The sequence below is a fragment of the Harpia harpyja genome, chromosome 10 (genome assembly GCF_026419915.1).
Source record: "Harpia harpyja isolate bHarHar1 chromosome 10, bHarHar1 primary haplotype, whole genome shotgun sequence".
NCBI lineage: Eukaryota > Metazoa > Chordata > Aves > Accipitriformes > Accipitridae > Harpia > Harpia harpyja.
In genome coordinates, this window is record NC_068949.1 from 37907024 (window position 1) to 37919370 (window position 12347).

The 12347-nt window shown below is 33.9% G+C and overlaps 1 protein-coding gene across 4 annotated transcripts in view; it reads left to right on the top strand.

The window, feature by feature from the left end:
- Window positions 1-12347, top strand: part of ATRNL1 (attractin like 1) — a 542514-nt gene that overhangs the window by 222357 nt on the left and 307810 nt on the right. For all 4 annotated transcript variants that reach the window (XM_052798373.1, XM_052798374.1, XM_052798371.1 and 1 more), the window contains exons 22-24: window positions 8817-8911; window positions 9555-9633; window positions 10856-11013. In XM_052798373.1, coding sequence (XP_052654333.1) covers window positions 8817-8911; window positions 9555-9633; window positions 10856-11013 — 332 coding nt within the window. The remainder of the gene's footprint in view (window positions 1-8816; window positions 8912-9554; window positions 9634-10855; window positions 11014-12347) is intronic.

Genomic DNA, 12347 nt, shown 5'->3' on the forward strand with positions numbered 1-12347 from the left:
CTAAATAGAAAAATGTGGGAAGACTGACTGTGACGGGTCCGATATTGCAATTGTGAGGGAGGTTCTTACAACTTTAAGTGATTTCAAGAAATAAAAATAGAACAGCACTATTTGATGAGGTTTCTATTAACAAAATCAGTTATTGTAGTTCAGTAATACAGAATTATGATGAAAATGTACCAACTCAGGCACGTAATTGTCTGCCTTTTAGTGTAATAAAGATATTGAAATAATGTTACTGGTGGAAGTGAATGGCTGAAATATAATTTCTTAACTGTAGTCTTAAAAGTTTTTATTAATGCGTACATGGTTGTATATAAGGCCAACCATTTATTCAGTGAATGAAGAAGCTTTCCATCTTTTTCTTACCTATCCTTTGCTATTTTCTGTTTCATGGCTAGCACGCATAATAGTGTACCATCTCTTCCTTCAGTTTTAGTGATTATCATTTCAAGTTGGCCATAAGGATTCCCTTCAAGTAAGCACATTTTGACATCTTTTGATGTCCATTACACTAGTTTTTAGCATAATTTAAGTATTATTATTAGTTATCAGAAGAAAAAATATGAAAAAACACTTTAGTCATTGATCAGGTAAAGATCGTGTGATCCTCACCTTACAGTTATAAAATATGGTAATTAAGTTGTAGTTGGGAACAAGACTATGTTGTGAGTGGGTCTGGGCGCATGCTCTGTTTGTATGGCTCTGACATACGTTGCACTACTTTTGGCTTAGAACTTTTGCTAAACTAATTTTTAGAGCCAAAATGCTAGACGTATTTCTCAGAAATTCTGTATACGTATGAAAATCTTTTGCCATGTTGTTCAGTTTTAGAAATGTGTATTAAGAAACTATGTAACAGGAGCCAGGGGAGAATGGCCGGTGGCCAAAGTTAGAAACCCCATGAATGTGTGAAGTTCTGTATGTTCTTGCTCACTTTCTGGGAACTCAGGTTCATACTTCCCTCTCTGCTGAGAGATGTAATGAACTGGGATGCTTTACTGGAAAGATTTGGGGAAAGGGAGAAGCCAGCTCAAAAGTTAAAGTGGTTCTCTAGAATTTACTCCAGCCTGATTCGTAAATTAAATTACTTAACAAAACCCCTTTATTGAAATATGCTATTTAGGCAGTGGGTGCCAGGAAAGTGAAAGAATTAAAGTTGCTGGCACAATAATTTTTTATTTGCTTCTTTATTAGGGCATCATTGTGCAACTTTTAATAACATGGCTACATACTATTTCCCAAGGAACTTTCCCTCTACAATGCACTGAATGAATTTGCAGGGGATAAATCAGTGATAGTGTAATGGAAAGATGAATGTATGTTCCTTTCCTGTTTTGTTGTAAAAGTGGAAAGAATTACAATGAATGATGGAAGGAACTGCAAAATAAGAATGATCATATGTAGTGTTATATAATTCAAAGTATTATGAAAAATCAAACTTGAGGTATTTCAGATTGGCTACTCATGATTAATAGATGTTTTTGTCCTTGGTCTCTTTGTTTCATTTCCTGTCCTATAAAATGGGACTAATAATGCCTGCTCATCTCAGTAATGTTGTAACAAATTCATTAACTTTTCTGAAGAACTTAGAAAATGATAGTGATGAATACTATAGAAAGCCACATTATAAATTAATTCTGTCTTTAGAAAAGAGTTTGTGTAGTATGTAGTAAATGAGGCATGGGCCCAACACTGAGTACTGAACGTAGAACAAAATGTTGAATAGCTGCCCATTAAGTGAGCACTCACCCAAAAATAATTCACAGGCACCCTTGATTGTAGTGGTTCCTTTTACAGTGTTAATATTCCTCTTTAACATACCTTTTTGTGTATAACTTTATCACTAATTTATAATAAACATATCCAATTTTTAAAAACTATTTTTTAAAAATAATTACCAATGAAATTATATATGCTTAGAGAGTTGTAGTGGCACTCAGAAATACTGAAGTAGAATTTCAAATCAAGACTTCTGTCTGGCCTTTGTTCTTTTGGGAACATTCTGACATTTTAGAAAACACAAAGTTTTCTTTTAATACAAAAGCTTGAGTATGGGAATAGGTCTGTTCTTTGTTGGATATGGTATAAAACTCCCATATTAAGCCATATTAACCATATTAAAAGTCATGGGCCTTCATTAAAGAAAGAAAACAGTTTCTTGAAAATTAACAGCAATATTAGGATTAAACGACTGCTTTGAAATTTATTTTCCTCATTTAATTAAATGTCTGTCTTCGCCTAATTATTGTTGTGTTCTCACATGCGCTCATTACTGACATTTTGAATTGATTTTAATGACTCCTTTTGACTGTGAAAGCAGTCAAGGGTTTTGAAAAAATCAAAATAGAGATGTGAAAAGACTCAATAACCGTAAGGCCTTGTTATATTTGACCGTTGATGATGTCAGGATAGTATTGTAGTCTTATCTCCCAGCATTCTTTTTCTACTCTGTTCAATGATTTTTAATACAAAATGAAGCAACATGCCTGGAAACCGAAATTAGACTGCAGGTCTCCCCTCTCCCTGCTGAGTGCCTGTCTCATTTGACTTCCTCTGGTCTCCTTCTCTCTGTGTGCAAATGGAATCTTTCTTCCCTGCTGGCGTGAATCCTTCTGCTGCTTCTCCCTTGCCTACACTCAGGTGATGGGGCACACCCTGCTAGGCAAAAATAGGAGGAGCTGGGTTTAATACTGTCAAAAAGAAGGCAGCCTACAACATGTTGTACTGGTGAGAGCTCTGAAGAGGAGGCGACGTCGTGGTGACGTGCCAGCTGATGTTTGTGCTGAACTCTATAGTAGCTGTGCTTAAGATGCACTGGGCTGACTCCTGGCGAAACTTTGGCTCAAAAATACCCAGCTTGGGGATTCCAAATACTGTGTGTGGTGGGGCATTAAGATCTGAGCTGTGGGCTCAATTTGCGTAGGAGATTTCTATGTCCTCAAGAACTTTTCCTGTGAAACTAGATATAATAGTTCAGGGAGTTTATAGATTATATTCTAGTGTGCAGCTGTCTAAATTCTGTCTGGCTGCCACTTGAGTCACCTGTATCTTGTATCAGATTTGAGATGAAGGTCTGGGCTGCACATCTGTGCCAACAACACACTAGACATTTTACAGTCATTTGTACCAGCACAAAGTAGGAAGGGATTATTGCTGTTGTAATGTGATAGTTGTTCCTTCTCTTTCCATTGCCCATGGGTGTAGTGAAACTCTGAATATAATTTTTAAAAAAAAAAATATTTATTTCAAACATATTAAGTGGGAAAATGTAAATGTGGAGGATATGGATGGCATAAAAAAATTTAAATGCTGGCTATTAAGATTTTACTGAAACAATCCAAAACTAAGATGAAACTGTCTTCTGCATATTTCCAAAAGATAAGGGGTATGTAGAAAAGCAAGTAATTGTTAAAAAAAATGGTGCTTCAGATAAACTCTTTTTCAGTTAACTTTTTTTAAAAATAAAAGAATGCAACACTCATTCTGTAACGCCATGAACATTCCTTCCATATTTAAGGGAAGCATCTATGCAGTGCTCAAGATAGTTAACTACCTAATCTCTTTCGAAAATCATTATAGCTAATTGACACTTTGTGAATTTAAAATGTGTTGAGAATTAAGTTTAGATTGAGGAAATATGTTTTGAAAAAAGCTGAGATTCATATTCTGGAAGTTTTTAATTCTTACAGAAAAATGAAAGAGTCACCAAAATGAACCACAGAGTGCATCAATGGTAATTCTAGAGAATCAAGCATTTTCTTCGATAATTCACTGAAATAATTCTATAAGTTTGTATTTTTAATTTTTGGATGTTAATGGACATCGATAATATTTTGATTGCTACCTCTTATGGAAGTGGTGTTGTTTGAATTTGTTTATTTTATTTTCAGAGTTCGCCAGATTTTGAAAAGAGTTTTAAAATCTTGCTTCCATAGGTCAGGCAGATGAAAATTACAAGATTGCTTTTGTCAGGTGCTGCTCATATGGCAGTTTGATGATTATGTTTAGTATTTGTTATCTTTGTGCTTTCATTGTCATCCTATGCTATAATATAAATGCAGTGAGTTTTTTTTAGTTTCTGTTTATATGTGATCCAAATTTCTTTCCTAATTGAAGCAATCTGTTCTGTGTGTGTCTTTATAAACCGAAGCACTTATGAAAAGTCTCATGTGTTTATGTAAATGGTAAAAATACTTATGGTGGCTTTTTAAAGGTTTAAAGTAGATACAAAAATACGTGGAGTAAAGTCTCGGGCTTCTCTAAATTCCTGATTGTAAATATACACAACAATATATATCAACAGGATATACTGAATGTACTTTAAATAGCTATTTCTACATTTAGCTATTATACATTTGTCTATTTATACATTTAACTATTCAGAACAGGTCATACTCTTACAACTAAATTTTACTTTAAATTTTGTGTTTATTTCCAGGCTAAGCTGTCTAGGCTGAATGGCACTATGAATTGGGAAATACAGTGTGATATACTGTGTAACTGCTTAGTTTTGTTTATGTGAATTTATGATGTATTGGCATAGATTATGTTTTAGGGTTATGTTCAGGATGGGGCTTGGCAGTGGGAAGGAAAGCTGTTCTGCCTGCTGCAGTCTGTAGAAGGTGAAGCCTTCTGGAGGAGAGGGAGGTGATATTTTCCCTGAGAGCTGCTGAATATATGTGGGGAAGTCTCCCCTGTGGTGTAGGCTGAAACAGATGGAGAGAGGGAGAAAGGAGAGTGAGACAGACAGCAGCGGGATGCAATAGATGGAAGAGAGACTTCTTTACAATCCCTTTTAATTTCTACTCTCACTTTGAGTTTAAACTTAAATTAGTTCTACTAATTCATATTCTAATAAAATCTAGCTTTAGAGCCTTCCAGAGATTTGGGGTGTGCAACTTAAGAATAGGTTGAGGCAAATCGTTCTCAAAGTTTTGGCCAACCAGAAAGTATCCTGAGTATGAAAGTGAACCTTTCTCCAAGCTGTGAAACTTCTTCACCATGCTTTTGCAGTCCTCAGAAAGATGGGAGGGAATGTTTGCGCAGTGTCAGCTCTTTCATTTGCACCCAACTGCATTTGCACTGTTGAATCATATAACTGCATTAGGCAGCGCTCTCCACTTCATTCAAGTCATACGCTTTTTAGATATCTTCCCTGAATTAGAATCGTCTATGAAGAGATATGTATTTCTGCTTTGCAGCATCCAGTCTGTGGCCAAGATAGAGATTTAACGGTTTGTCCCTCTCTACTGCAGGTCTCTGGGGAATAAAAACTTCATAATTTGTGTTTGTTAGTGCTAAGAAATGTGCTCCCTCTGAATAGGTTAGTGAAGATCTTCTCTTCCCATTTTGTGGGGCTAGCTTGGCGCAAGTTAAAGGTCCTTTGGCACCTTTGAAGAATCCCGAGGCGAGTTCTGTGTGTTGGCACTCAGAAGTCTTCTGGAATAACACAAGCCATGTTGTTCAAGGCTCTTTGAGTACTACAGGGGAGATGATGACTACAGTGTGGGGTATATAACTATAACTTTGAAACTATTAATGGAGTGACTAATTAATTGTTAATTAATTAATGGAGTAATTAACTAATTAACACCACCATAAAATACGTTGGGATATTTCGAGTATAAAAGACACTATACATAACCAACTCTTACTGTTTTTCATTATTTGCTGTTTCAACTGTATTGCAGGTTGAAAATGCAGTAAAAAAAGTGGAAGTATTTTTCTGATTTGTTACAGATGGTAAAGTTATGAGGAGCTGTATAGTTTAATATCTTTTATTAGTGTAAGGACTTTTCCTGCAATCCTTGAAAAACTAGTTCCTATTTTCTTGGCTTTTAGCAAGGAAAACAAATTAAAAAAAAAAAGAAAACAAACACCAATGCAACAACAACAAACCCCAGGAAAAAAGTAGTCATATTGTTTTAAGAGTAAATGACTTTGATTTTTTTTTTTAAACTTGTGTGCAGAAAACCTGCTCATTCATATGACTGGGAGGCAAGAGTACCACATGGGACTCTATTCCCAATTTTGCCTTGTGATGAGATCTTAACACTATATCACTGCTGGTCTTTGGCTGATACTCTGCATCTCTGAGTGGGCGCAATGTGGGCTTAGAAGAATACTATGACATTTTTAAATGGTCATTTTCCACATACTGTGAGAAAAATCAACAGGATCTTGTCCAGAAGGCCCATCTACACTGCTTCTTGCATCTTGTAGCCTTTTCAGTAGCCAGAATTTCCGCAGGAGTACATGCCGAGGTGCTTGTCTACCATACATTTGCAATAACTCTGTTTGCAAAAATTCATGCTAAAGCAGTCATTTGTATTTTGTGGGACCCCAAGTTGACCAGATCAGGAGATTTAGCGTATCTATACATTAGTATACTAGCCTTTTGGCCTTGCAACTCATGATTATTAAAGGGTTTATTAATCCCTTTAATAGGGGTCAATCTCTAATTGCCATCTTTTGTTGTCCTGCTACCTTTAAATACATTGTGGTGCAATGGTAATCTTACTGTTAAATATGTAGATGTGGCACACTCTTACTAATAGAGTCAATGAGACTTTATCAATTAGATTTGCATAGTTATAGAAGTGTAGAGTAGTATTAATAAATAAATGGGGTCTTTAATATTTATTCATCTTTTGCCTTCATAAGCTTGCAAAAACCTGATCAAAACTCATTATCTAAGACATCTAAATCAACTTATTCATATTTTAATAATGGAACTGTAGTGGCTGATAATAGAGAAAGTGGACTTTTCCGCTTCGAAGGTCATGGTAAATCCTTTCATGTAACTCCTTTATTTTCTAATTTCCTTTCCACACTCAGTGTAAAAAAACCAAAAAACAAACCAACAAAAGAACCAAACTCATTTTCTTTAACTATTAAGACAATACAGTGGGCTATATTCATGCTTCATTGACCAGTAAGCTTTCTTTTTCTCCTCCTATATCAGGCATCCCATGGGATACAATAGAGTGTATTTTTTCAGATGATGTGTTGCTGCAGAAAAGGTGATTGTCAGCAGTAAGCAAACTATTGAGTCCAACAAAAGGCTGAGACAGCTTTTTTCCTGCTTTGGCTTAATCTTTCACTCTCTTTGTATTTACTGATTTTGTCTTTATGATCACATATTTTTTACTTGTAACACACTGCTTGTGTGGTGTTGACTAGTAGAATGTCATCAAGACAGGGATCAAAATAGGGCTTCAAAATTATTCACTAGGATGTAGCATCAAAGATGACTTGAATCCAACCATATTTTAACATGCACAAAATAATAATCTGAGTCATGTACATTTACAAGTCACCTCCTTATTTCCCGTGACAGAGCAAAAACCAGAATTTTTTGATGCCTGTAGAACTGTAATGGTCAAAGAGTTAGAAGATTCATTCTGTTAGTTCTGAAGATATCTGCCCCTGTAACAGAGCATTCAAGATCCATCCACTGCACCCACTTTTGGTTCACAACTGTCTGTTGCACAAGGATTATTTATCTGCTAACACAATTTACACGTCTGAGGGCTCTGCTGATTCTTGCCTATCTGACTGCAGTGAACATTGCTTGCTGGGATTCTATGTGGCACCCTCTATGAATTACAGCAACAGTCATCCCTGGTGACGGGGTCCTTTTCTTACATTATGGAGGTGCTGGAAACCTGCTTCACCCTGACAAGTCCACCTCTACCTCTTCGTCCAGCAGAAAAGTTCCTTTTCAGTCATTCCTAGTGCTATGACCCGACTAAGGGTTAATCTCATTCCTCCAGCTTCATGAACACAGTGGGATAGCTCAAAACTTACGTCTTCTGACTTGTCCCAATCATTTTATGCTCCTTCCAGGAAGGGTTAAGCATGGTTTGGGTCATCTGAGGATGGCCCTTTCTCCCTTCTGCACCTATGCCAACTTTGGCTGGCCATCAGGGCAGTGCTGTTAGTATGCAGTGACAGGAATGGCATGAATATTCAGGAACTGCCTGGTGGCCTCCATTCCTTTCATAGGTTGAAAGAAAAATGTGTAGAATAAATGTCATTTGGAAGTGAAATGGAATCTTTTTGAGTCAATACTAGACTGTGACTTGTTTCTCTTGTATGAAAAGTTCATATCACTTGCCACTTAGAAAAATCTCTTGGAATTCTGGAAATTTAGAAAGGAAGTGCTTGGTGGTCACATAATTTCTATTCAAAATTCCACTGCACCGTTTTATTATTAGCAATTTTATTTACTATAGTATCATGAGCTCATACTATATAATTTTACTGTAGATGCAACTTTTTTTCTAAAATGTTTAAACCTAGTAATTCTAAAATGTGTTATAGTAATGTAGCTATGTAAACCATTTATATAACACAGTAAAGTGTATGAATGTAAACCTAAAATATTTACATGCATTTTGAACAGAACATTTGAATAATTATTTCAGAGTAAAATTAGGGAACGGCTAACACTCTAACGATGCTTGATACTGTATTTTGGAATAATTACTTTACAAAGAATGACTATTTCAAGTTATGTGTAATAGCTGCTCTGACTCCATGATAGAATCTGTTTCTTAATTTAGTTATTTTTCTTAATTTTATTTTTTTATTACTGCTTCACCTAATTTTATTTGTTTTTTATTGCTTCAAGACATTGTAGTGCAAATACTTAAACAGTTAAATGCATGTGAATAATTCTGACTTCAAGATTATTTCATGTTTTTTAAAATAAAAGTAAGCAGTAAATTTTTAGATGCTTGCATAATATATTTTTAATATGTATACACTTGAATCTATTTTATTATTTCTAATTTCTGTTTTGTCCACAGACAGCCTTTTGATTGATTACCAGTTTACCTTCAGCTTATTACAAGAAGATGATCGCCATCACACTGCCATAAACTTTATAGCAAATCCAGAACAGGTAAAAAATTGTTATTAACATTAGACAAGTTTTGGAGAGTCATGATTAAGATTTCCATTGTATTTGACCATGATTAAAGGTTTCCCAAGTGCCTATAAGGTATTAGAGATATTTCAAATCTTTCTGAGAACTGAAAATTATTCCAGTGCATTTACTGAGAAAACTTTCTAAATGGTGCATGCACTTCAGATCAACAAACACTCCAAAAGATTATCAACTGGTTTATTTTATTGTTGTTCTCATGAATAACAAGTTTTATTATCTTCCTGAGATGAATTAAAGGAGTATATCCTTCAGTTAAGAAATCTTTATAAGCAGATTTGAAAAGTAATTTTTTGATTGTAATTAAAATGTAGCCATTTGCCATGTATTTTTTCTTTAGTTTTGTAAAGAAAATTATTTCATTATTTTTATCACAATCTGAAAAGATAACTGGTGTAGTTATATGCTTACTTGTACCCTGTTCTTACTGAAGCAAAAGAGAGGATTGCCTTTGGCTCTGAGTTATTACCATTTCTATTTCTGTTTAAAATGAAAAATGCAAGACAATTAAAAGGCTATATTCAGTTATGTGCAATAGGGTTATATTCAATAGGTTCTGATATATTTTCTTAACTTCAATATATTTTCTTTTTTTATCTAGTCAAATAAAAATTTGGATATATCAATTAATGCATCAAACAACTTTAACCTCAATATTACATGGTCCATTGGTTCTACAGGTGAGGGTGAATTTTGGTGTGATGAATTTTTCCCATGTGATTTCATGATCCTTTAAGCTGTTTTAACCTGATTGTCTCTTTGTTGCTAATTTTGATAATAAACATTTACCAAATGTGTTCTTTTGCCATTATCATTATGCCATTATTAATTATATTATTTAAACCTCAGATGATAATTTGCAATCTGAACAAAGCTTCATTAATATGTTAACTTTCTCTCCTATTCAATTAAAATTACTTTGGTAAGAAAAGCTTGTAGTCTATTTAAATTTTTAAAATGACAGTGTTATGAAATGCTGTGATTTTAATTAAGATAAATTGCTTCCTTAACTACTGCAGAGACTGAGATTTTATTTCTTTGTTTCAGTGTTCAAGCTAAAAATTTAATTATTAACCTTAACATTGATATCAAACAATAAAGTTCTTCTGTGTATGCTGATAAAAGGAGCTGCTTATCTATTTTTCTCCAACTTTGAACCCCATTACTCTTCTTTGTTTTAGGGAGGAAGAAAAGCTTTATTTAGACAGTTTTTCTGAATTGGTTCTATTGACTTTCTGAAAACACATCCAAGGAGAAGTATTATGCTTAAAATAAAATCATACTAAAATTAAAAAAAAAAATCTTTTTAAAGAAGGTTCTGAGTTTGTCTTACATAAACTCACAAATTTTTTCATCAATGTAATTCTGAAGTATTTTAACATACCATAGTTAGTAAATTTTATTTATTGCTTTATTTTCACTTCGCACAGTCACCCATATATTTGCAAAAAATGATACACTTTTATTAGTAGGTATGTTATAAAAGCTTTCACAAACAATTAAAACTGTACAGCAATAATGTAAGATGTAGACAAATTCAGTTTCAAGCTTTATTAATCTATGAGTTTTTATTGAAATGGAATGTAAATTACTAGAGGAAAGCATATTTTCTGTTTAGCTGACCATAACAACTTTCTTCTGAAATTCATGTAACTTCTATCAATTTTATGATTTATTCATAATCTTTTGAAACCAGAGTAAGAGTTTCTGTGAATTCTCTGTGTGTACACAAAATATACCTAATGTGCCATGTAAACCATAGTAAAAGATTATTAAAGTTGTAGAATGAAGACACCAAAAGTAATTGCAGAATTTAAGTTTCTTGTGCGAATTTACTTTGGCACCTTTAATGATGATTGATATTTTTCATAAATATATATCTCTACCTATGGGTTTTTTTAGCTGGAACAATATCTGGAGAAGAGATTCCTGTTGTTTCTAAGGCTAATATTAAGGAATACAGAGATAGCTTTTCCTGTGAAAAATTTAACTTTCGGAGCAACCCAAACATCACTTTCTATGTCTATGTCAGCAATTTCTCCTGGCCAATCAAAATACAGGTTAGTATGACTGTTTTGTGCTTATAGAGATGTTGACATCTTAGCTTTACATTGAATTTCATGTTTTCACTCGTACAGAAACTGTACAAACAGTATTATTTGCATGCTGCATTTTCTGTGTATAAGAATTACATTATGATGCTTGTGCTTTCAGTAGTGAATCAGACTTCAGACTGTCAATTTTAAAATCTGAAGTTAAAATTATTGAACATAAATGTTTACTTGTAATATATCTTATGCATTTAGATGTATACGTAAAAAAGGGCATACAAATACATATGTATGTACCTAGATATTAGAGTGTAATCTTTTGTTAATCATTAGCTTAGCCTCCGATTTTCTTAAAGGTTGAAGGTCTATATCATATTGCAATATTACAAACTTTAGTTAACGCTAAGTATATTTGGTTAGAATTTATATTCTTCTTTGACTTCATTGGAATCAATTTCACTGATTATTTTCTGGAGTAGTCAGATACTGTGCAGTGGCAGACTCAAAAAAATCAATGCAATGATGATGATTATTTTTCCAACCCCCCCAAGAAGTTTCAGCAATATTTATAGTTACCATTACTATAGCTGCATTTGTAAATACTGCATCCCCTGCACCAATCAAGGAGCTCTTTATGTGCATGACCAGCTTTTGGCTATAGCTCCCTTATGGAATTAATTCTTAAAAATTAAATTGTTAAAATGATAATAAAATTTCATAATTCCTAGTGATTTGCTCAAGAAACCAGAACAAGCTCAAAATACTTGCCAGTTAACCACAATTACAAATATTCTACAGATGTCCATTTTGGTGGACCCCCCCCCGTTTTTATAAAATACAGACCCCTGTTTCATATATCTATATAGATATATAGATATATATACGATAAAGTAATCTGCTGTGGAGCCTCCTGGATTAAAGCAGTCATCTTCTAAGTAAACTGGCAGAGAAATATTATTCCTGTGTTGTGTTCAGTAAAGCTAAACTTTTCTTAATCATACATGAACGTTAACTGTAAATATGTGTTACACAGTGTCGAAGGATGAATTGGTACAACTTATTAACAGTTATGCATGTACTACATTATATAAAAAACCCTGAAGTTTAACTGCTTGCTTTTACTCTTCATATTATGGGTATTTTTTACACTCACCAATCCCACTTTCTAAGGATAGAACAACTTCAGTTGCCAAATAGCCTTCCTAAACAAAGCCATGAAACAATTTAAGTGGTAAATGCGTTACACACTCTGTTCACCTTTAAGATTGGAAGGTGCCTATATCATCATGTAAGACAAACATTTTTAAGGTGATGTATTCCTAAGATATGCAACTCTTTGTCAG